The 26355-nt window shown below is 45.6% G+C and overlaps 1 protein-coding gene across 2 annotated transcripts in view; it reads left to right on the top strand.

Annotated features, from left to right (window-relative positions):
• Positions 1–829: 829 nt before the first annotated feature.
• Positions 830–26355, top strand: part of pik3r3b (phosphoinositide-3-kinase, regulatory subunit 3b (gamma)) — a 172619-nt gene continuing 147093 nt past the window's right edge. For both annotated transcript variants that reach the window (XM_028810807.2, XM_028810808.2), the window contains exon 1: positions 830–1490. In XM_028810807.2, coding sequence (XP_028666640.1) covers positions 1196–1490 — 295 coding nt within the window. In that variant the 5' untranslated portion in view covers positions 830–1195. The remainder of the gene's footprint in view (positions 1491–26355) is intronic.

Below are 26355 nucleotides of genomic sequence, written 5' to 3' on the forward strand. Positions count from 1 at the left end.
ACCCTATAGGCAAATGCCTAATTTGCTATAATGGTGGCGCCAGCCCTGCAGATTTATCAATGAGTTCTTCATTTTAAAACTGCACACAGTAACAGAGGTTTAGTCCTCACCTCTTCAGAGCCCAAGGAAACAAACTTCATAGGCAAAGAATTAAATGGCTGTTTGTTAGGCAAGGGTTCAACAGGGAGCTGCCATTTCAGGACCGTTATTTTTTAGAGCGTACACATACGCATTGGCATTTTATAATTAAAAAAATAAATCAGATTTAAAAACGAATGGTATGGAACACGCTCATGTTTTTATTTTGCATCTTCCGGCCGCCCCTCTACGTTTCTAATTCATGCAAAGGTCAAGTCCGCCATTGTGGTTTCTAAATCTCCAGAAAACAAGCGGGATGAAACGAATGTGAGCCGATCGCGTGCATGTCTGAAATTACCCTTGGCAGAGCCCTTCGGGGTTTGCGGCCTCGTCGCGCACTCATTTCATTTACGAACCAAAGGCTGGCTCAAGTATCAGCTGTGGCTTTCACGAGCTAAATTTGCCTCCCTTTGTGCATATTTTACAAGTGCTTAGAGATGCACTGCAAAAAGTGGGCGTTTTTGGCATTTCGGCAGGATTTGGAGTCGTTCGTAGCAGGAGGCCTGCAATCGACGAGCTTTTTTGTAGCACAAAGTGTGAAACTCTGAAGATTTGTTTGTGTCGCTCTGGATTGGCTGTTGCTCTCTTTTCCAAAGTGCACGTCGTCTTTGAAATTGGGGCTTGGCTTTTTTTTTTTTAGTTATTTAATTTTTCCTGAAAAGCGCAATACAAGCAAGTTTGACTTCTGTGAAACTTTGTTTTGCAGGTCAGCGACATGAATGGCAGACTGGCATAGCAACGGAGGAGTCCAGAGGATTTTTTTTTGTTTGTTTTGTTTTTGGCAAAGGTGGATGTATCTCTCTAAAAATGGATGCTATTCTACACGTCACCACTTGGACCCGTGAAAGAGGGTCGTTGTAACCAAAATAGAACTGGCACCAAAGATTCATTGGGATTTCAACGCCTCGTTTTCCCTGGCACACTTGGCTTCACTTCTCACAGGCTGGCGAGGACTTGGATTCCACGCTGGGCGGCCCGAGGAAACGCGTCGAGGGGCTTTTTTTGTTTTTAATTTTTTTTTTAATTGAGCATGTCCCAACTCGGCTGAGCCCTCGACATGGGTTCCGATCGGGTCCAATATCGGGCGCTTTTTGATTACCACAAGGAGCGCGCGGTGGACATCTCGCTGCAGCCCGGAGACCTGCTTACCGTTAGCAAAAACGACTGCCCAGAAGGAGACGAGAGGAGCCCACGGGGATGGCTGCACGGGGTCAACGAGAGGACCAAGGAGAAAGGCGACTTCCCTGGCACCTACGTGGAATATGTCGGACCGGTCCGGATGTTGCCGCCCACCCCTAAACTACGACCCAGACCGGTACCGCCGACTCCGGGGGCAGCTGGTCAACCTGCCGGTAAGTACGAGCAGATTTATTAGGACTTTTAGAATGTGAGCCAAAACCGCCGAAACAAAAGTAAAGTGGCATTGAATAACGCGGGCATTTCAGAGTGAAACGAACAGCTGGAGATAAATGTGCCATCTGGCCGGAGGGATGACGCGAAATCGTAATCCAAACGACTAGCGTATTAGCATAAAAGTAGAAACATGGCGACAACTTACTCCTACACTAGCCGAGCATGTCGCTTGTCGTAGTGGTGGTTGGTTATACCAGCGTTTCTCAACCTCTTAAGCATTTGCGACCCGAGTTTTCATAACAGTTTTAATCGTGTCCCCCCCTAACGTTTTTTTTGAAAGAAGCCCACTAATACCAATTTGTTCTTTTTTAATTAATGATACATCATAGATGTATATTTTATTATACCTACTTAACTTTTATTGACATTTATCTAACTCTATATTTATTTTTCTAGTATCAGAATGTAGTTTATGTTAATTTGTTTTGGTTTCAATAGATGCATTTTTCATATTTTCGATCCTTGTTTTCTTTTTTTCACATCTTCGCCCCCTACCCCCCAGTTTAAGAACCACTGGGTTATACAGATGATATACAGATGGATTGGCATCTTCATGTCTGTCTGAACTTACCGTCTGTCTCGGTTTTCTCGGGATTCGTACCTCAGGGGGGTTGTACGCTTCTAAGGGGGACCGTCAATAAGGGGACGGGGGGATACCTGCAGCAGCCCGTGAACAGGGGGTAAGAGGAGGCGCAGACGCAGCACCCATAAGAAGAGCCCGTCCATCAATCACATCTCAGAAGCCCATCGGCGCGAATGGCAAACCCTGGACGTGTGGGGTTCTATGCAATAAGGGCGCGCACAAAAAGGCGACCTTCAAAAGGGCGACCTCAATTGGGCGCGGAGAATAAAGGCGCACGTAAATAAAGGAGCGCTTCAAAAGGATGATCTCAATTGAGCGCCGAATAAATGTCATTGCCTTAATCTAATTTTCTGTAATGAAAACAACGAAATTATAGAGAGCTTTAGAAATAGTTTGTTAGAAGTAGTTCGTTAGAAGTTCATGCATTCATTAATTGGATGTTTTAATATTCTTGCTTTCACCTTTTTATACGTTCAATCATTGCCTTTATCTAATACATTTTCTGTAATAATTTTGTTGCGTTTGCCTTTATTCGCTGCGCCCAATTGACGTCACCCTTTTGAAGCGCTCCTTTATTTACGCGCGCCTTTATTCGGCGCTCAATTGAGGTCGGCTTTATTGAAGATCGCCTTTTTGTGAGCGCCCTTATTGACGGATACCGCCGTGGGGGGCTTGGGGAGATAGGGTGGTATATAGGGAGGGCGTGCAACGAGCAACAGTAGGGACAAAGCAGCTGGAAGCGCGTGCTGAACCTCCGAGTGGCGGAGATGCCAACTGACCTGTTGAGGGTCACCCGCCGGTGATCAATGGCGGTTATAAACCATTGGAAATGGGGGGTTTGGGGGCAGAAAGGGGCCAGTTGTTCTATTAGAGGGGCCAGATTTAACTTTATACTGTTCCGATTGTTTTAAATACAACGGGATTGCAGGCATTAAGAAACAAAAGACAATTCCGAAAACGCACGGCGCTGCTGCCTCGCAGTAAGGAGACCAGGGTTCATTTCCCGGGTCCTCCCTGCGTGGAGTTTGCTTGTTCTCCCCGTGTCTCCGCGTGGGTTTCCTCCCACAGTCCAGGCGATTCTAAATTGGCCATAGTGTGTGCTTGGTGTGCGTGTGTGTGTCCTGCGGTGGGTTGGCACCCTGCCCAGGATTGGTTCCTGCCTTGCGCCCTGTGTTGGCTGGGATTGGCTCCAGCAGACCCCCGTGACCCTGTGTTCGGATTCAGCGGGTTGGAAAACGGATGGATAGAATTCCGAAAACTAGTGAACATTTAGTGACAATGCAATGCTTATTTCAGAAACCGGTTACATTTTTACGTTTGTATTCTGTTACTGGGCGGCACGGTGGCGCAGTGGGTAGCGCTGCTGCCCCGCAGTTAGGAGACCTGAGGACCTGGGTTCCCTTGACGGGTCCTCCCTGCATGGAGTTTGCATGTTCTCCCCGTGTCTGCGTGGGTTTCCTCCGGGCGCTCCGGTTTCCTCCCACAGTCCAAAGACATGCAGGTTAGGTGGATTGGCGATTCTAAATTGGCCCTAGTGTGTGTTTGGTGTGTGGGTGTGTTTGTGTGTGTCCTGCGGTGGGTTGGCACCCTGACCGGGATTGGTTCCTGCCTTGTGCCCTGGGATTGGCTCCAGCAGACCCCCGTGACCCTGTGTTCGGATTCAGCGGGTTGGAAAATGGATGGATGGATGGATGGATTCTGTTACTGAACTATTATGGTTATTATTCTAGCATTAACGAATCAGCATATTTACATTGAATGATTTTGCCCTCAACTTAACAGAACATATGATATGCTCGTCTTTAGTTTTACTCTTTATATTTTTATTTTGTTTGTTACATCGGTTGTATTCTGCAATGTTTACGGTTTCTTGTAAACAGATTAAATGCCCCTGGGTTTATTGACATAATAGTCATTGGCTTTTGGGGCAAATTATATCTGAAGCTAAGAAGTATCAAAAACCCAGACATTCCTACATTTCCCCCTCCTAAATATTCAAAGAATCGACTACGCCACCCCACATTTATACAGCATGGGGAACCCAAAGTGTATTCTACACTGATGCACGCCCGCTATTCACGTACTTTTTATTCCAGAGTTGTGGCGGAGCAATAATTCCAGGACACCAGTATAACTTTTTTTAACTTGTTAAATAACCCTAGCATTCATACATAAAACCCACAAATAAAATATCCGAGACCCGCTCGTATCCCAATCCGTCTCAATAAAAATAAAAACTAACAAAGTCACACAAAGTCATTGAGTGTCACGTAAGGTCCTTCATCAAAAGGGGCAAGAAAGGAAAAAAAGAGAAAACAATCCCTCGGAGCGTCGTCTTTAGCGATCCCTGCCCCGACAGTTTCGTAGCTAGGGGCGGGCAGAGGGGGCGGTCCGCCCCGGGCGGCACATTTTTGGGGGCGGCATTATTGACCAAAAAGGCTCAGAACACTTCACGTGTAAGCAGCAGGGTTCGGAAAAATATCACTCATGAATGAAAAAAAAAAAGTCAAAATTCTCTGATTTTCATCCACAAATGCTTCAAAAATCATTTTCAGACGGTCCTTCTGTGACGGCATTAGACACGGCAGTTGATATTTATGAGGCAATAACAAAAATAAACAAACATTACACCGATAATAATTTCTTAGGAAGGTAAACAACTAATTCACAATGTATCATTTCGTTTCGTTATCAATCTGAATGCGTTGTCTCCAGGGCCGGATTTATATGAAAAGAGGCCCTAGGCTATTCCACTTATGAGGCCCTTTCACCTTCCATTTTTAAGTTTGTAAATTACATGAGAGATAATAAAATTTTGCTAACAATTTGAATGTAGGCCCCTCTTGATCTTGAGGCCCTAGGCTGAAGCCTAGTTAGCCTATAGGAAAATCCGGCCCTGGTTGTCTCTCATCCCCACCTATCACTTGTACACTACACTGGTTCTGGTTTTCGCAGCGTAATTATATTAAACTAATAATCAGAACACGGCTTATCAGTGCGTCTGTACTATATTACTATATTCTAGTTGATGCTTATAAATAATTATATATGAAAAAATATTGCAGTTTCTCTATATATAAATAAATCTATGGAATACGTCATTTTAATTTTCTTTTTAAATAAGTTAACATATTCAGATACGTTGGAGGGCGGCACATTGAAGCCCCGCCCCTCTCCGAGGGGCGCGAACTCGAGCTACGCCACTGCCGACACCATACACGCACTCGCCGTCACATCCGTTAGCACTGCACACTCTATCGGGGCTGCGAACACCCGCCTGCACACGCCCAGACCCCCGAATAACGCAGAATGAGACGTTATTCAATTCATCGACTTCGTCCGCTGCGTTTCTTCCTCCGTTCTCAGACACTCTCTGTCGCTCCTGCTTTCCTCTGCGGTACGCCTCCGAAATACAATACAATTAATTTTTGTATAGTAGCCCAAAATCACACAAGAAGTGTCGCAATGGGCTTTGACAGGCCGTGCCTCTTGACAGCCTCCCAGCCTTGACTCTCTAAGAAGACAAGGAAAAGCAGAAAAGGGATTCTGTATCCACCGGCCGAGATGATAATTACTCGCACACCCGTCAGTCTTTAAAAAATTCCCATTCCCATTCCCATTCCCATTCCCATTCCCAGCGTCGTCTCCCACATGTACCGCTTTGATTTCGTGTCTCTCTCCCCAGTACACTTAAGGGGCACAGCAGCACCGCTTTAAAAACTCACAGCCCCTCCCACCAGCCCAAACCTCATTGGCCCAGGGTCCACATCATTCAACCTCAATAGGTGGAACAAACAGTCAATCAAAAAAGTTTGCGTGGACGTGTGCAGGTGTAGAAGATTAGTGTGAGAAAAATAAAGGACAAAAATCGGGAGTGGTTTCCCTTAGACTTTCTCGTATACTCAGATTTGGGGATGGACATTTGAGGAGTAAACCGCAAGACATTGATTATATTTTTAATAATTCTTTGCTTTTATATAGCGCTTTTCTCATTACTCAGAGCACTCAGCGATTGCAGGTTAAGGGCTTTGCTCTCTTTTTGGCGTTTACGGGATTCGAACCGACAACCTTCAGCTTGCCAGTGCCGATCCCTGGTGTCCTTCAATAAGGGCGCGCACAAAAAGGCGAGCTTCAAAAGGGCGATCTCAATTGGGCGCAGCGAATAAAGGCAAACGCAACAAAATCATTACAGAAAATTTATTAGATAAAATCTACTATTATTGTCTATCTATTATTATCTAAATTATCTATGAACGCTTTTATTCGCTGCGCCCAATTGAGATCGCCCTTTTGAAGCTCGCCTTTTTGTGCGCGCCCTTATTGAATAGAACCCCGATCCCTAGCCTCAGGGCCACCACTCCACGCTGCATATATATATGAATATAATACTGTATATTCACGGCATTCGTAGTCTGAATCACAATCTGATTGCATGGGTGGTTACCTACCAGGTAACGCTTGTGGTTGGCCAGCAAGTCAGCTAACATCCGCCACGGTGCCCTCAGTTGTGAGAAGCAGATCATAGAATGGTTGAAATAGTTTACTGTCAAATAATGCAGAGTACGCGACACGTGTTTCGCCCTAATTCTTGGCTCATCAGGCGTACACACTCCACTGCACTCCCTTACGGGAATCGAACCTCGGACGTTGCGCTAGAGGCGAAGCCCCTAACATTGCGCCACGGCGTGTGGTTCGTTTATCTGACAGCATGTAGATCGGGGTAATTACATGTACATGAGAGAAGCATCAACAACAAATCAAATCAAATTAATAACATATTGAACAATTATCCATCCATCCATTTTCCAACCCGCTGAATCCGAACACAGCGTCACGTGGGTCTGCTGGAGCCAATCCCAGCCAACATAGGGCACAAGGCAGGAACCAATCCCGGGCAGGGTGCCAACCCACCGCAGATTGAACAATTATTATAAAAGTAAAGTTGAATAAATCGGACACTGCAACTGCATGAATAAAAAGGTAAAGCACCACTTCCGGTTAGCGGAAATAGCCCAAAAGTTGGTAGAAATCTACGTTTTTGTACCGAATACTCCAGTGCAAAATTTGGCAGACCTAAGTGAAAGCGTACTCAAGTTATCGTATTTATACACACACACAGGCATAATTCCAAAAATGGCATTTTCGGACTACGGGAGGTCTAAAACTTCAAGATTAATTAAAAGCTCGAAATGGATTTTTTGGAGGATTACAATACTTTCCCTACACTTCGTATACGAGAATGTAAGAACGAAAAAGTTAAAGCACCCAAACAGAATAACGTTGCTACACAAATATATATTAAATAGTGCTCTACATGCCTATACAACATATACGAGGTCCTTCTATTAAATAACGAGACTGACACAATAACTCCGTTTTCTTTATATAACAATTCTAATGCTTGCCCCCCTTCAATACACAGCTACTCCCCATTCCCAATTACGCCCCGATGCAGTCTTTCTTGGTGTCCTCTGGTCGACGGCGTGGATCACATCAATTTCTGTCAGGTGTTTCAAGACATCGGACGTTTTATTCTTCACTTCTTTACCGCATCCATTGATTTAAAACGTGTTCCTATAAGCCCCCCCCCCCCCCCCTCAGGAAGCATTTGAAAAGATTCAATTGGCGTTTTCTTCAGTTTGACTTAAACATTTCAAATCGACACGTTGCTCAAATTTTACACTTGGCAGGACTCCGGCACACAACGGGAAACACGACTGCATTAAACGGTGACTGACAATCAACTAAACTCCATTTTATAAAACAAAACCTAACATGTGTGCTCCAATCCCACAAGCAAACCGAAATTGCTCAATCGGTCATCTGCCACAGTAGACCTAAGATGGTGTGGTCGTCACCTGTGCAAGACGCGCTACCGACTCGGATAGACGCTGCTGTTGCGCAGAGCTGAATGAGCTCAAGTCAAACTTCTTCATGTGTTTCAATAAGTGACGTCACATCTACAATACTAGAGGGTCTCTGCCTGCCATTCTGGGGCTTTCTTCAAGCCCCCAGTCCTCAATGTTTCATCCTCAATTTCTAGCCTACGAAAACAGAGCCCCCTCTATGAGAAATACATCACGTTTGGGGTTTAAGCTTTGGATGCCATTCGTTACGTCACGGGTTTCATTTGAGAATTGTCTGCTAAGTTCAGTGAGCATCTGATCTAAAAAAGAAAGGTTTATACTGGAAATGGCGACACGGAAGTTATCTTCGTCTAGTAGGGAATCGGACCATCTCTGACCTGCAGCAGTGAGTGCAGTAAAGTTTCACTAATTTTGGAGCGTAGCCTTTTTTGTTTGCAGCTGGCTCTGTTGTGATATTACAATGCTCAGCCATTTTCAATACTTCACTGAAATAAATGGCATGTTAGATTAAAATAAAAAATAAATATATATTTTGGCTGTACATACTAAAACTGTTTTTATCAAAAATAATTTAATTATGCTTAATGCACTAAATTAATATATCCGGAAACAATATGATATTTTTATATAAAATGAATGAAACTTTTTAATTCTCTGTTAAATTAGTTATGTTATGTTAAATGAAGGGTGGCACGGTGGCGCAGTGGGTAGCGCTGCTGCCTCGCAGTGCAGTTTGCATGTTCTCTCCGTGTCTGCATGGGTTTCCTCCCACAGTCCAAAGACATGCAGGTTAGATGCATTGGTGATTCTAAATTGTCCCTAGTGTGTGCTTGGTGTGTGGGTGTGTTTGTGTGTGTCCTGCGGTGGGTTGGCACCCTGCCCGGGATTGGTTCCTGCCTTGTGCCCTGTGTTGGCTGGGATTGGCTCCAGCGGACCCCCGTGACCCTGTGTTTGGATTCAGCAGGTTGGTAAATGGATGGATGGATGGATTTCAAATCGATCCCTAGTGGGCTGGCGCCCTGCCTGGGGTTTGTTCCTGCCTTGCACCCTGTGTTGGCTGGGATTGGCTCCAGCAGACCCCTGTGACCCTGTAGTTAGGATATAGCGGGTTCAATAATGGATGGAGGGATGGATATTAGATGAAGATGACTCATGTCAATAAAGCATAATATTTTAACAATTGTTTTATAAACCAAGTTACTTAGCTATAACCTTTTTAGGTTGTCAAGTATACTTGTTCCAGTATCATTTTATAGTTCATGTTCAGGGTTATTAATAAGAAATAAACAGGGTTGCTTATACCAAAACTAGATTTATTTGGTAAAAACAATACAAACCAACAAAAATACAAAAGATTAGTATTCAAAAGCTGCGGTGGGTTGGCACCCTGCCCGGGATTGGTTCCTGCCTTGTGCCCTGTGTTGGCTGGGATTGGCTCCAGCAGACCCCCGTGACCCTGTGTTCGGATTCAGCAGGTTGGTAAATGGATGGATGGATGGATTTCAAATCGATCCCTAGTGGGCTGGCGCCCTGCCTGGGGTTTGTTCCTGCCTTGCACCCTGTGTTGGCTGGGATTGGCTCCAGCAGACCCCCGTGACCCTGTGTTCAGATTCAGCAGGTTGGAAAATGGATGGATGGATGGATAGTATTCAAAAGATGAAATGTACAATAGAATACAATACAATTTATTTATGTATAGCCCAAAATCACACAAGACGTGCTGCAATGGGCTTTAACAAGCCCTGCCTCTTGACAGCCCCCCAGCCTTGACTCTCTAAGAAGACAAGTAAAGACCCTTGTAGGGAAAAAATGGAAGAAACCTCAGGAAAGGCAGTTCAAAGAGAGACCCCTTTCCAGGTAGATTGGGTGTGCAATGGGTGTCAAAGAGAAGGGGGGGTCAATACAATACAATAAAATTCACAGAACAGAACACAAGTCATCCTCAATACAATATAATAGTGCAATAGAAATATTACAAGTGCAGAGCAGAATCCAACAGTAGATGATATCACGTAATATGATATGGATTTGTTCAGAGTCCTGGAGACCTCAGCCATCAAGCTGCCTCCTCCAATTGGCCATTCCACAGCTGAGACAGCCAATCCGATGAAAGGACCCCTCTACCCCACAATTCCTGTGATCCTCCATCAGGGATGACTTCACCTTAGGCAGGCAAAACAACTTGGCAGGTGGGCACCAAGTGGAACATTTGAGTACCGAGAAGAGAAACAGAATAGGTGAGGGTTAGTAGCAAATTAGAACTATCATGTTACAGTACTGCGGTGGGTTGGCGCCCTGCCCGGGATTGATTCCTGCCTTGCTCCCTGTGTTGGCTGGGATTGGCTCCAGCAGACCCCCATGACCCTGTGTTTGGATTCAGCGGGTTTCATAATGAATGGATGGATGGATGGATGGATGTTACAGTTCTTGTGTTTTTGTGCCGATGACTTACAACAGAGATGCAGTCTGTAGAGTTAATCAGCAGCTCTAGTCAGGGTGTGCTAAACTGAAGTCGTGAGTCTTCATCTGGGATTTGAAAGCTGAGTTGTACAAGAACATTCCTTCTGTGGCTGTACCAGAATGCCGTGACCAATGTATAACTAAATATGAACACAAAATGTACCTTGGATTGAGTGTTATATTATAAAATACATTCATTTATATTTATGTAACTGTATATATTATAGAATAAATGTTAAATATTAGTAAAATATAAAAATTGCTGCTTGGTGCCTTCTTTCACAAATTTTTAATTTTCAAAATTCGGCAACTGCATTGTATTGTATTCAGGTGTATTATTTATTTGTCTGTATTAATAATATTTATCTGGGTGAGTTATGATAATACTAATGAACTGCAATGCTAAAAGTTGTTGACCCGTAAGGAAAATCAGAACTTTTGTTGTTTTTAAGTACGTAAACGTATCTGCACTAAGCAAGTAAATCAAGACAACCAAATAGTTGTGGCATCCGGCTGGAGTTCATGCCCGGCCGGGATGCCCAGGAGGACCGGAGGAGGGCTCATGCCTCTTCCAGAACACGAGGGGGCGTCCGCCCTGGTTGCTTTGGGGGCCACGGGTACAGAGCTTTGAAGCTCTACCCTGTAGGGGTCCGTGGTCACCGCCATGGGGTGCCCCGATGCCTTAGGAGCCCTGGACCTCAGCACTTCCGCCATACCCGGAAGTGCTGGGGGGAAGAGGATTGTGGACACCCGGAGGACTTCCGGATGTACTGCCAGAGCTTCCGCCACACAGGGGTGTGGTTACGGAAGCCCCCAGGATGCACCTGGAGTCCTTCCGGGGTGAATAAAAGGGGCCACCTCCCTCCAGTCAGGGGCAAGAGTCGGGTGGAAGAGGACGAAGCTTGGTGGAGAGGAGTGGAGGCGGACCAGAGACTTGGAGAAGGCATTGTGTTGTGTGGCCAAGGACTTGAGGGGTGATTGGTGCTGAGGCACTGGGATTGTGCACTTGACCTTTGTATAATATGAATAATAAACGTGTTTTGGGTGATAACATCGTGTCTACCTGTCTGTGTCCGGGCTGTTCCCCACGTAGTCCATTTACTGACTTGTGACGGTAGTTAGTGAGCACATTTTGATAAAACATTTAAGGAGAATACGGGGAAAAACGCAAAACAGAGTAGCGTTAGTCTGTGTGATGAAGTATGTAAAATGAAAATCTGAATATTTCTCGTGCGTGTGTGTGTGTGTGTGTATGTGTGTGTGTGTGTGTGTGTGTGTGTGTGTGTGTGTGTGAACTTTTATTTCACTAACCTTTTGCTCTTAACCGGTGACAGTAACTCAAACGCACAACCTGTTGCTTCTTTGAACGTCACGTGACTACCGCCGAGTTTTCCGACCTGCGGTGACGATGACTCCGCTAGGTGCGTATTGATTTCCGATGAAGACTAAACAGAACTATTTTGACTTCTACCTAAGTGACTGAAATTAGTATATTGCACATCCCACAAGATTCAATAAATTAAACACGATCGTGTTATGTTATGTTCAAAAGTGGAACCTAAACAATACATGTAATATAAAGGGAATACATTTTGGTGACTGTAACCACCTGCCATTTCCCTTTGTTCCGGTGTTCACTCCACGAGGTATCAATAAATGACTCAGCCCTGGAATCATTCAGGCCTCAACTAACCTGAGAGCCTTTGAAAGGTCGAGTGACGGAGATTGCAGCATTTCGGAGTGGAGTCTTCACAGAACACAACAAGACAAACGATGAAGTGTAAATCTAACTGTGCAAGCAGACCTCACGCCTCAGCAGATCTGTCCCTGAGGTGCCTCTGGTAAGACTCGTTTAATGGCGGGGGGGGGGGGGTCCATTCATAATGTTAATTAGAGCCGCATAGCGACAGGCCCAGCGAGTGTCACTTAGTCTGTGGAGCTGCCTTGCTGTACCTTCTTACATCTCTCTGTCTCTGTACACTGACATATTTACATTCACTTTTATCCAAAGCGACTTACAACATTTGAGGTACAGTTGGTGCCATTGGTTTTTTTTGTTTGTTTGTTTGTTTTTCCCATTCCAGCACAAGCAGGTCATGTGACTTGCTCAGGGTCACACTGGTGTCAGTAGTGGGATTCAGTGTGACGATGTGAGTTCAGCTCCGAGCTCTTAATGGATGAGCTGATCAGTGAAGACATCAGGAAGCAAGGGGAAGGTGCAAACATGTGCAAAGTCAGTCAGTATCCAGCCCACTATATCCTAGCACAGGGTCACGGGGGTCTGCTGGAGCCAACACTGGGCACAAGGCAGGAACAAATCCTGGGCAGGGCATACACACACATACACACACACCAAGCACACACTAGGGACAATTTAGGATCACCAATGCACCTAACCTGCATGTCTTTGGACTGTGGGAGGAAACCCACGCAGGCACAGGGAGAACATGCAAACTCCACGCAGGGAGGATCCGGGAACCGAACCCGGGTCTCCTTACTGCGAGGCAGCAGCGCCACCCACTGCACCACCATGCCGCCCCATGTGCAAAGTGCTTTGATCAAAATAATCCGACACAGTGTCCAAATAAATAGTGCAGTGCTATCAAAACGTTAACAAATGAATCCCTCATGGACTCCGTGATCATCAGAGGTGACTGTGTGCAGAGGGTGCAGACCTATAAATACCTGGGAGTGCAGCTGGATGATAAACTGGATTGGACTGCCAATACTGATGCTCTGTGCAAGAGAGGACAGAGCCAACTATACTTCCTTAGAAGGCTGGCGTCCTTCAACATCTGCAATAAGATGCTGCAGATGTTCTATCAGACGGTTGTGGCGAGTGCCCTCTTCTACGCGGTGGTGTGCTGGGGAAGCAGCATAAAGAAGAAAGATGCCTCACGCCTGGACAAACTGGTGAGGAAGGCAGGCTCTATTGTTGGCATGGAGCTGGACAGTTTGACATCTGTGGCAGAGCGACGGGCGCTGAGCAGACTCCTATCAATTATGGAGAATCCACTGCATCCACTAAACAGGATCATCTGCAGACAGAGGAGCAGCTTCAGCGACAGACTGCTGTCACCGTCCTGCTCCACTGACAGACTCAGGAGATCGTTCCCCCCCCCCAAACTATGCGACTCTTCAATTCCACCTTGGGGGGTAAACGTTAACATTATACAAAGTTATTGTCTGTTATACCTGCATTGTTATCACTCCATCCATCCATTATCCAACCCGCTGAATCCGAACACAGGGTCACGGGGGTCTGCTGGAGCCAATCCCAGCCAACAAAGGGCACAAGGCAGGGAACCAATCCCGGGCAGGGTGCCAACCCACCGCAGATTGTTATCACTCTTTAATTTAATATTGTCTTATCAGTATGCTGCTGCTGGAGTATGGGAATTTCCCCTTGGGATTAATAAAGTATCTATCTATCTATCTATCTATCTATCTATCTATCTATCTATCTATCTATCTATCTATCTATCTATCTATCTATCTATCTATCTATCTATCTATCTATCTATCTATCTATCATATAGTGCCTTTCACCTATCTATCTATCTATCTATCTATCTATCTATCTATCTATCTATCTATCTATCTATCTATCTATCTATCTATCTACAGTTTGGCTGTTCAAACATGTTGGTATGGGGTGCACTTACTTTTTCACATGTCTGACACGCTGTCCTTTCTTTCAGTTTCCGTGAGCTCTACTGCTCTTATTACAGTGCACAGTGGTCTCCCTAGGAATGCTCATTACAGCCACAATGTGATAATGGTTGGCAAATTAAATAAGGTTCATTTGAGTCTGCACCTTTTCTGAAATCAGCTGGTATCTGAAATTAATTTGTAGACCGGAGAGGAAGCATATCTTATAGATAAAGAAATCATTTTGTTTTTGACTAGGTAGAACGTTTCATTGGCTAAGTGTCATGATGTTTGCTGACTTTGCCTCACATCAGCTGCATTGAAGGCCACACTTCTTCCTTGAAGGTTTTCATTTATTTCGTGTTTTTCTGGCACTTCTCGTCCTTCTCTCACTGGCACCTGTAAACAAATGATGATCTCCATGGCTGCTCCATTCTTTAACAGCTTCAAGTGATCGCTGTGGATGTGGACACACGAGCCTCACAGCGACTGCGTCCAGAGGTCACACACTGCCAGGACTGAAGAACTGCCTCGAGATTTGGGAAGAGGGGGAGTCCCCAGCTCTTCAGGACAGACCCTCTCCTTTGGAGTGTCACTCTGGGAGAAACATCGGCACAAGACATGTGGGACAGAAACTGTGTGAGATGGGTGTCCATGGGAAAGTCTAAGTTCAGTATGCATCATGCCAGGCTTCGATTGGAGTGGCATACAGCATGCCACTCACTGGAACAGCGTGAATGTGGAGTGAGGAATCCTGCTTCACCATCTGGCGGTCTGATGGATGGACCTGGGTTTGGCAGACGCCATGAGAAAAGTCTGCAGTGTCTGCAATAACATTTGCTGAAGGAGGAATAATGGCAGGGTTTGGCCTACTGGATCCAGTGAAGGGGCTTCTTAATGCTACAGAAGACAAAGAAATTTTAGAATTTGGGGCAACAGTTTGGTGAAGGCCATTTTGTGTCCCACAAAGTCAGGTCCATAAAGCCATGGAGGAACATGTGTGGCCTGCTCAGAGCTCTGATCCCAACCATTGTGAAGACAATTGGGGTGAACTGGAATGCAAATTGCAAGCCAGGTCTGCTGGTCTAACACCAGTAACCCACAAGGGGCACAACATCCCTCTGTGAAAGAAGAGTGGAGGCTGCTATGGGGGGCCAACACCGTATTAATGCCCTTGGATTTGTTGGAATATGATGTCCAAGAAGTTCACGTTAAATTTAAACCAAGGGATGTTTTACTTGCACTATACGGAGTAATGTACTAGTGTGAGCGTATTGTGTGCAGTGCTGCATTTTAATTGTCATTCCAACAGATGGTGCATCACAAACATTTGCAGTAATAACATTTCCTTTCAGTTTTCATTTGAGGGGTACATTAACCCACCATAATGAGAATATTATGAAAACACTTTGCTGGCTGTTCTGCCTAGACGAATTGTATGTTGTGTCTTCACACCATCACGCCATGTAGTGCAGATCAGGTAGTGACAGGGACAGCCCGAGTGTGTCACAGAGAGACTAGGACACGGTGGCACTGCCATGATGAGCACTGCTGCCTCACGGCTCAGGTCATAGCAATTGTTCCAGTACGGTTCCTCTAGGACTCTGGGATGTTGAAAGTGTTGTGAAAAAGTATTTGCCCCCTTCCTGATCCCCTCTTTTCTGGTTATTCATAACATTTCATTGTTTCTGATCTCCAAACACATTTCATATATCAAAAAAAAAAAAACGACAACCTGAGTTGAACACGATACACAGTTTTTTTTAATAATCTATTGATTTATTGAAAGAGAAAAATTCATCAACACGTCTGACACTTTTGTGGAAAAATAATTGCCCCCTTAGCCACTCAATCAACCAAATATGACTGATAACGGGGTAAGTTAGACTGAGACCCACACAAGCTCGATGGCTGCCAGTCCCATTGAATATCAGCGCCACTTCAATGGAACTTTTCCAGCAGCGTGAAGTTTCCTAAAAGGTCTCCAGAAGCTGCACTCCATGCCTCCCAGAAGACCCGAGAAAGAAAATTAATTAGAACACGTGGAGGACGGCTGGGGCCCTTGCCTGGCTGGGGTGCCTTTATTATGGAAGGACCAGGAGAGAAGCAATATCTTTGCTGGAACACGGGAGGGCAACCCCCCTGGATTGTATTGGGGCCACGGGCGTCAGCGCTGCAGGGGCCCATGCCCACCATCAGGGGGCACCTGGAAAGTACCGGAACCCTGGAATGCAGCACTTCCGCCACACCTGAAAGTGCTGCGGGAGGTTAATTAGAGAGCACCAGGTGTGAAATAAAAGAGGTCGCCTCACTCCGTTCGAGGGGCCAGAGTCGGGTGGAAGGTGGGCAACGCTGGCCGGAGAGGAGACGAGGTGGCAGAAGAGAGAGAAAGGAGAAAAAGAGAAGGACTGAGCTGAATTGTTGTGGTGTTTTGTGCACTCTATCCTGGAAAGAAAAGAAAGAAAATAAATTAATAATAATAATAATAATTCTTTGCATTTATATTTCACTTTTCTCACTACTCAAAGCGCTCAGCAATTGCAGGTTAAGGGCCTTGCTGAAGGGCGCACCAGAGCAGAGTCCCTATTGGCATTTACGGGATTCGAACCAGCAACCTTCCGATTGCCAGTGCAGATCCCTTGCCTCAGAGCTGGCACTTGCGTGTGTCTCTGTGCCCACCAGCCGTTGGACCCCACGCCCCTGCCCAACACCCAGTCCATGAAAGCATTGAACAGAGTAGGAGCAGAACAGACCGCTGAATCAACTGGGAAGAACGTAGAGGGTCTGCCTCCACTCTGCACAGCACTCGCAGTACCAGTGGACAGGCCGGCCATGATATCCAGCAACCTCGAGGTGATCCCACGAACCCTCAGGATGTCCCACAGGGCAGCTCGATCAACTGAGTCGAACGCTTTACGAAAATCGACAAAGGCTGCAGCTGGCCCAGCAAGTGGTCCACCAACTTACACGGAAATCATGGGGGTTGAACCACCCTTTTCCCACCCTCTCAAACGTACGCAGTTTTTAATATCTGGAAAACATTTGGGAATAAATCACTTAGAGATCTGTGCATAGACAACATCTTCACGTCCTATGAACAGTTACACTCCAAACTGAACTTTCCAGCAACACATTTCTTTCATTACCTTCAAATCAGAAACTTTGTTAAACAGAACTTGCCCGATTTTCCTCACCTCCCACCTACCTCTATCCATCCATTTTCCAACCCGCTGAATCCGAACACAGGGTCACAGGGGTCTGCTGGAGCCAATCACAGCCAACACAGGGCACAAGGCAGGAACCAATCCTGGGCAGGGCGCCAACCCACCGCAGGACACACACACACTAGGGACAATGTAGAATTGCCAATGCACCTAACCTGCATGTCTTTGGACTGTGGGAGGAAACCCATGCGGACACGGGGAGAACATGCAAACTCCACGCAGGGAGGAGCGAACCCGGGTCTCTTTACTGCAAGGCAGCAGCGCTACCCACTGTGCCACTGTGCCGCCCACCTACCTCTATTCCAGAAAAAATATTATCAGTCTCAAGGACTCAGACAGCATCTCTATAATATCCATCCATCCATTTTCCAACCCGCTGAATCCGAACACAGGGTCACGGGGGTCTGCTGGAGCCAATCCCAGCCAACACAGGGCACAAGGCAGGAACCAGTCCCAGGCAGGGTGCCAACCCACCGCAGGACACACACAAACACACCCACACACCATGCATACACTAGGGCCAATTTAGAATCGCCAATCCACCTAACCTGCATGTCTTTGGACTGTGGGAGGAAACCGGAGCGCCCGGAGGAAACCCACTCAGACACGGGGAGAACATGCAAACTCCACGCAGGGAGGACCCGGTAAACGAACCCAGGTCCCCAGGTCTCCCAACTGCGAGGCAGCAGCGCTACCCACTGCGCCACCGTGCCGCCCTCTCTGTAATATATAAAAGCATTTTACAGTCCCTCCCTTTCAAAGATCCAAGAGCACAGTGGGAAAAGGATCTCTCACTCAACATCTCAGAAAAGGAGTGGAAGGTAGGAAAGCAGAGAATTCACTCGAGCTCCATATGAGCAAAGCATACAATTATCCAACTTAAAATTAAATATCAAGCGCAATCTCTCTGTTTTAAAATTGTCCACAATGTTTCCAAGGCAAGAGCCAACCTGCTGAATGTTGCAATCGAGCTCCAGCCTCACTGAGTAACATGTTTTGGGCAGGCGTCCTCCAAATTCACATCATTCTGGACCCAGATCTTTAAATGCCTTTCAGACAGCCTTGGTGTCCCAATCCCTCCTAATCCCCTAAACCAGTGGTTCTCAATCTGTGGGGTGGGCACCCCTAGGGGGGCGCGAAGTAACAAAAAGGGGGGGCACGAAGATGTGAAAAAAAGAAAACAAGAATCGAAAATATGAAAAACCCATCTATTGAAACCAAAAGAAATGAACTTAAACTACATTCTGATACTAGAAAAATTAAATATAGGAGTTAGATAAATGACGATTAAAGTTAAGTAGGTATAATAAAATATGCATCTATGATATATCCATCCATTTTCCAACCCGCTGAATCCGAACACAGGGTCACGGGGGTCTGCTGGAGCCAATCCCAGCCAACACAGGGCACAAGGCAGGAACCAATCCCGGGCAGGGTGCCAACCCACCGCAGGACACACACAAACACACCAAGCACACAGTAGGGCCAATTTAGAATCGCCAATCCACCTAACCTGTATGTCTTTGGACTGTGGGAGGAAAGCCACGCAGACACGGGGAGAACATGCAAACTCCACGCAGGGAGGACCCGGGAAGCAAACCTCAGGTCCCCAGGTCTCCCAACTGTGAGGCAGCAGCGCTACCCACTGCGCCACCATGCCACCTCTATGATATATCATTAATTAAAAAAGAACAAAACTGGTATTAGTGGGCTCCTTTCAAAAAAATGTTAGGGGGGGCCGCGATTAAAACTGTTATGAAAACTCGGGTCACAAACACTTAAAGGTTGAGAAACACTGGTCTAATAGTTGTGTCTGGTGGGCTTACTGAGGGGCTTCAAGTGGAGAAGGACAAACAAACGGTATTGACACGTAGACTTATCTCGCTCAACTGGAAGAATCCTAACTCTCCAACTCTTAAGTCAGTGGGTGACTGATGTTATTTACTATTTGAAACTGGAAAAAAATCTAATTCTCACTTAGAGGGTCTGTGCGGAACATTTTCAAAACATTTTAAAATAAGCGTTTAAATTGAGGAAGCAGGTTCTCTCCCCTCTTTGACTCCATTTATCTTTATTCATTCATTAATTTATCTATTGACTTATTTTTTACTAGCTTTAAGTTTTACTCTGCTGGTCTGGCTCTCTGTTTCTCAGGGTTGGGGGTTGGTTTGTTTCGAACCTTTTTTTTTTGTAAAACTTGATTTATTTGTATGGAATGTTAATTGATTTTAATAAAATCAATAAGAAAAAAAATTTAGCTAAATATTGTAATGAGAAAATCTGGTGTATGTTAACATTATCCATCCATCTATCCATTATCCAACCCGCTATATCTTAGCACAGGGCCACGGGGGTCTGCTGGAGCCAATCCCAGCCAACACAGGGCACAAGGCAGGAACAAGTCCTGGGCAGGGCACACTCACTCACTCACACACACACACACCAAGCACACACTAGGGACAAGTTAGAATCATCAATGCACCTAACCTGCATGTCTTTGGACTGTGGGAGGAAACCCACACAGACACGGGGAGAACATGCAAACTGCACTGCGAGGCAGCAGCTCTACCCATTGTGCCACCATGCCACCCTTCATTTAACGTAACATAACTAATTTAACATTTTACATCTTTTTGTCTCTGTACACTGAGATATTTACATTCATTTATTCCACCGCCATTTTTATCCAAAGCGACTTACAACATTTGAGATACAGTTGGTTCCATTGTTTTTTGTTTTTCCCATTCCAGCACAAGCAGGTCATGTGACTTGCTCAGGGTCACACTGGTGTCAGTAGTGGGATTCAGTGTGATGATGTGGGTTCAGCTCCAGGTTACTGTCTTAATCCAACAACTGGACAAGCTGATCAGTGAAGACATCACAAAGCAAGGGGAAGGTGCAAACATGTGCAAAGTCAGTCAGTATCCAACCCGCTATATCTTAGCACAGGGTCACGGGGGTCTGCTGGAGCCAATCCCAGCCAACACAGGGCACAAGGCAGGAACAAATCCTGGGCAGGGCACACTCACACACCAAGCACGCACTAGGGACAATTTAGGATCGCCAGTGCACCTAACCTGCATGTCTTTGGACTGTGGGAGGAAACCCACGCAGACACGGGGAGAACATGCAGACTCCACGCAGGGAGAACCCGGGAAGCACACCCGGGTCTCCTAACTGCAAGGCAGCAGTGCTACCACTGTGCCACCGTACCGCCCTGCTGCCAATTAACTTCTTTTGAATTAGTTTTAATGTACTTGTTTAAGATTTGTTCCCCTGAATTTCTTCATTGCTCCTCTGAATGGCTTCAGTTCTTTCCTTAAACAGAAATGAAATGTGAAGTGAGGGAGCCAACTAAGTCAGGGCCTCAAACTCCAACCAGTTTCATTCCAACCAGTTGCTTCATTAGGCGCCGAGTCCTGTCTTTAATTAAACACACATACATATACAATTTCTTTTTGTTTAGGGTTATGGTTATACAATACAATATAGGGTTGTATAGGGTTAGCCCAAAATCACACAACAAGTGCCGCAATGGGCTTTAACAGGCCCTGCCTCTTGACAGCCCCCCAGCCTTGACTCTCTAAGAAGACAAAGGAAAAACTCCCAAAAAAAAACCTAGTAGGGAAAAATGGAAGAAACCTCGGGAAATGGTCTCAATGCAGTGCAGTGAGGTGTCAAAAGAAGGGGGTCAATACAATATGATACAATACACAGAACAGAACAAATCCTCAATACAGTAAACCTGTTCTTTAATTCCATGGCTTGCTGCTACTCTCGTTATACAAAAGCAGACATTTTTGAAATTGTTGATTTTCTCTTTTCTAAGAGGAATTTTAAAATGTTTTGGGGACCTGAGCAGATCAGCATTCCCAAGACCAGATATTGTATGATCGACAGAGTTTGCTGGGTCATGGGGGTCTGCTGGAGACAATCCCAGCCAACACAATGTACAAGGCAGGAACCAATCCTGGGCAGGATGCCAACCCACCGCAGGGCACACACACACACACACACACACACACACTAGGGCCAATTTAGAATCGCCAATCCACCTAACCTCCAGGTCTTTGGACTGTGGGAGGAAACCCACGCAGACACGGGGAGAACATGCAAACTCCACGCAGGGAGGACCTGGAAAGCGAACCCAGGTCTCCCAACAGCGAGGCAGCAGAGCCACCGTGCTGCCCCTCTGTTAGCATTATTTTTATTAAATTCATGCACAGACTTCTACAGTCCACACATTCCCATAACAGCGTTTGACTTAACCGGCCCCACATGGGGTTGGTCTGCCCTAAGGCCCCCACACCCTTAAGGCCACCTCTGGTCACCATTTTTGATTGACGCCATCATCTGAAGTCGGACTTTACAGGCCAGCCCTGAGTTTCCAAATAGGAATTTCCGACTTGTGTTGAATTTTCTGACTAGGAACTTGGAAATTCCAACCTCTCAGTTCAAAGAGAACACGACATCAGCCCATGCGTATTGGGAAAACAGCACACGAATTCCGATCTGACCGTTCACATCTGTGTCGTATGGCCATGGATTGGACACAAAAATCCAATCTATGACCACCTATCTATATATATGATTCACTAAGACCATGGCAAGCAAGACGCACACAAGACAGAGCCCCACCCACCAAAACGACAGAGCACCGCCCACCAACTCTAACCCTCCTCCCGCGTCATGGGATATGCACGACAGAGACCCGCCCACCAAACGACAGAGCCCCGCCCACCAACTCTAACCCTCCTCCTGTATATGAAGCGTCACCAACAAAGACTAACTACACCTTAATGAACAAGTACTGAAACTTATCCCTACCGACTAAGTGACTTTCACCAGCATTGACTCCATCATCACAGACGATCCTGCAGATCAACTTTCATTCCCCGAAGAATTTCTTAATAGTCTTACTCCCACTGGCATGACTCCGCATAAACTCAAAGCCATCAATAAATAATTATGCGGTGGTTGGCTAGTTTTATCTATCTCTTATAGTATAGTAGAGTTCTTTCCCTGTCTTGCACTTGTCCTGTGTTCATGTGTATGTTGCCACTCTGTGCTTAAGACACTAAAGCCACTTGACTTGACTTGACATATGAAAGTGACTCAAATCTGATTTGAAAAGATGGGATTTCGGTGTCCACACAGCCCTGAAAATGTCTGATTTTTTGTGTCACGTTAAGGCAAAAAAATAAATAAATAAAACGGATTTGAGTCACTTTGGCCTGCTAACGTGAGCATAACATTAAAGTGAAGTTGGAATTTTAAGGACAGACAGCACGATTCAGTGCAAGGGGTGTGGGAGGGGGGGATCATGGCTTTCGTTGAAGAATGGAAGTTTAGTTTTAATTGGTGTTTGTGTGTATGAGAGAGTGAGGGGTGTTTTATTATAAGTAAAAGCTGGAATGGCTTTAAGTTGGTCTGAGGGACATTTTGTGCAGGTGAAGTTCATCGTTGGTGTTATTTCTTTTATTCACGATTATGCTAGTGGGTGATTTGATTGTAATGATGGATCCTTATGAATGACTTAGAAGTGAATCATCGGGTGTTCATTAAGTGGTTAATGATTTGTGTTTGTGGGCTTGGTGTTCTTTTGGTTTAAGGTGCCCCAGTTCTTATTAATCTCTCTCTATATAAAATCTCACGTCTGTCTGTCTGTCCGCTTTTCACGAGAGAGCTACTTAACGGATTCAGATCGGGTTTTTTCTATAATTTGCTGGAACATTCCGGTTGATCTTGCGACTTCTCTCTTCGCGCTGAGTATCAGCGTTCGCAGGCGGCTGCGATTTATTAGCGCGAATCTGAGAGAGAGAGGGGGCGTGTCGAAGGGAGGGGGAAGCGTGACGTCAAGAGTGTGGGAGATGGGCGGGGCCAGCCTCTAGAGATATCTATTTGTTCATTGATTTTTAAAGCTTGTCCTGTTTCGCTACTACGTGGGCAGAGCCACGAGGACGGGTAGTACTGTATAAAAGCTATTATTGTATCTGATTATTAATGTGCATCAATTATTCAGACTCAACTGGTAGTGCCAGCGAATGCCATTGTGAGACAGTGGGCATCTGCTCATATTACAGTATGGCTGCTCCACAGAGTTGGGTTCCGTTCCTGCAGTGTTAAATGAGTGTTTGATTCATTGGCGATTTTTAATTGCCCCCCGACATTGATTGACGATCCAGTCTAGGGATGATTCCTGCGCTGCCGGGTGAACGGCTCAGTCATACCGCGACCTTTAAAGTGGACGCAGTCAAACAGCTGCATTCATCGTGTTGTTGTTGTTGTATCCTAAAATACATGCAGCGCTCGTCACCGAGTCCGGGCGAATTAATTGAGTCAAATCCAATTTAGTATTTGGGGGTCTCGACGATCTTCTGTGCTTGTCTCACCTGTAGTGTGCTGGAAATGCGCCGCTTTACTGAGTTGCATCTGAGGCTTTCACGGCCGCTTTCCAGCTGCACTGCACCGCACCACAAGCTCAGAGTCCGCGTTATTCAGAAAGAAACCAGCCGTTCCCCAATCCACCATGCGGCTCCTTTCACTAAAGACGGACTCCGGACCCTCCTGACCTTCTAATTAAATAAAACAGCTCCAGACAATGGACGGGCGGATGTTTCCGAGCCGCACGACAATCCCATTGTGCACACTCCGCAGAAGTGCTGAGGCAAGCGTCTTTCGTGCCATGGCAACCACGGAGCACGTGATCTCTCGATGACGCGCCGGCCCGCTTGTCAGGGCTGAGTTAGTTAGACACTGGAGCTCCCGGGATGTGTTATCTGCATGTCTGCTCTTTACAATGCCATGCAAAAGTTTGGGCACCCTGCTCACAATTTCAGTTACAATGAATAGAAAGGGAATAGAAGACGAACGGATCCTCAAAAGGCATAAAGTTAAAGATGAAACATCTTTTCAGAATTTTAAGCAAAATTAGTGTTTTGTATAATTGCACAGTGAAAGGAAGGAAAGGAGCAACGTGCACAAATGTAGGGCACTCCAAGAGGTGTGAGGGCTCCGATAACTTTTACCAAAGTCTTAAGCCTTCATTAGTTGCCTTACCGCTATGCGTGGTTGATTCACAGTCACCGTTACCCGAGCTCATCCCTTCATTCGTGCGGAGTCAACATGGTGCTCGTCGTGAGGCAAATTCACGTTTTCTTTCTGGAATCCTTTTTTTTTTTTCGAATATTCTCGATCTGCAGTTTGTTGAATTCACTGATGCAGAACCTGCAGACACGAAGAGTCCACTGTATTTTGCTCTTTTTTAAAAATTTCTTTAAATTTATTGACTTTCAACCTTCTTCCTCTAAATTTCCAGGATTCTCTTACATTTTTGTTCTGTTTGGATTATCATTTGCTTTGGACTGCCTTTTAGGAAAGTCTTTTTTTAATTATTATTTTTGACTCTTTTGAACCCTTTGTCATATCTTTTTTTATCTTTTCATGTAATAAAGAAACCTATTTTTAAAGGGCATGATCTATACAAAGCAGGGGTTGACAGTGATCCTCTCCCTTGTGAGACATTATGAGTTTCTCTTAATGACAAAATTTTATAGGACCGCCATCCTAATACTGGGTGGGACGTCCTTGTGCTTTCAAAACAGCCTCAGTTCTTATGGCACAGATTCCACAACATGTTGGAAACATTCTTTTCAGATTGTGATCCATGTTGGCACGACTGCATCATACAACCTCTGTAGACTTTCAGCTGCATATCCATCTCCGATTCTACCCCATCTCAGCGATGTTCTGTTGAGCTCAGATCTGGTGACTTGCAAGGCCACTGAACTCATTGTCAGGTTCATGATACCAGTAGGAGACGATTGTTGCTTTGTGACCCTGTGCATCCCCAGTGTGGAAGTAGCCATTATAGAAGATGGGTGAATTGTGGCAGTGAAGGGATGCATGTGGGCAGAAACAATACTCAGAGAGGTCACAGCATTCAAGTGATGATTGGTTGGGATTAATAAGCACAAAGTATGTCAAGAAAATATACCCCACACCATTATACCACCGCAGCAGCACCACCACCAGAGGCTGCATGGACTCATGTTGGTGGTGCCACATTATCACCCTACCATCTGTGTGCCTCCGCAGAAATGGAGATCCATCAGACCAGGCTACGTTTTTCCAGTCTTCAACTGTCCAATGTTGATGCCCACTGCAGCCTCAGCGTTCTATCCTTGGCTGACAGGAGTGGAAACCTGACATGATATTCTGCTGTTTAGCCCGTCCGGCTCAAGACGTGACGTGTTGTGAATTCTGAGATGATTTTTTGTTCCCCGCAGTTGGACTGAGTGGTCATCTGAGTTACTGGAGCCTTTCTGTCCGCTTGACCCAGTCTGGCCATTCTCCCCTGACCTCCCTCTTCAACAAGCCGCTTCCATCCACATTGGATATTTTTTTTGTGATTTCACTCCATTCTGAGTAAAGTTTAGAGACTGTTGTATGTGACAAATCCCAGAAGATCAGCAGTTCCAGAAATGCTCAAACATGGCACCCACCGTCCAAATCACTCAGATCCCCCTTTTTTTTTTCCACTATTCTGATGTTTGAAGTGAACATGAACTGAAGCTCCTGTGCTGCTGTCACATGACTGGCTGATGAGATAATTGAATGGATCAGCAGGTGTTCCTAATAATTTGGCCCATGAGGGTATACTTTGTGTCTGTGTGTTTTTTATTTCCCAGGCATCCACTTTAGTGGAACCTATGCTGCCTTTAATGGGCAAGCCAGTAGGAATGTTTGTGATGCGCCATCTGTTGGAATGGCAAATGCAATGCATGCATTTACTACATACATTACAAACTACATTCCAACAGATGGTGCACTGCAAACGTTACCACTGAGGTCTGCGTTGATTATTTAGAATTCACCCCGTCTTAGATGGGTAGCACAGCTTGTGTAATACTAAATCTACAACACAGTAAAGTTTTCAGAGAGTGAAGGGGTCTGAATCCTCACCGAATCCACCGTATCTGTAGGCAGGAGCCTGGCATGGAGTGGTGCTTCAGTAATA

Source organism: Erpetoichthys calabaricus, chromosome 10 (assembly GCF_900747795.2).
Source record: "Erpetoichthys calabaricus chromosome 10, fErpCal1.3, whole genome shotgun sequence".
In the NCBI taxonomy this organism is placed as follows: Eukaryota; Metazoa; Chordata; class Cladistia; order Polypteriformes; family Polypteridae; genus Erpetoichthys; species Erpetoichthys calabaricus.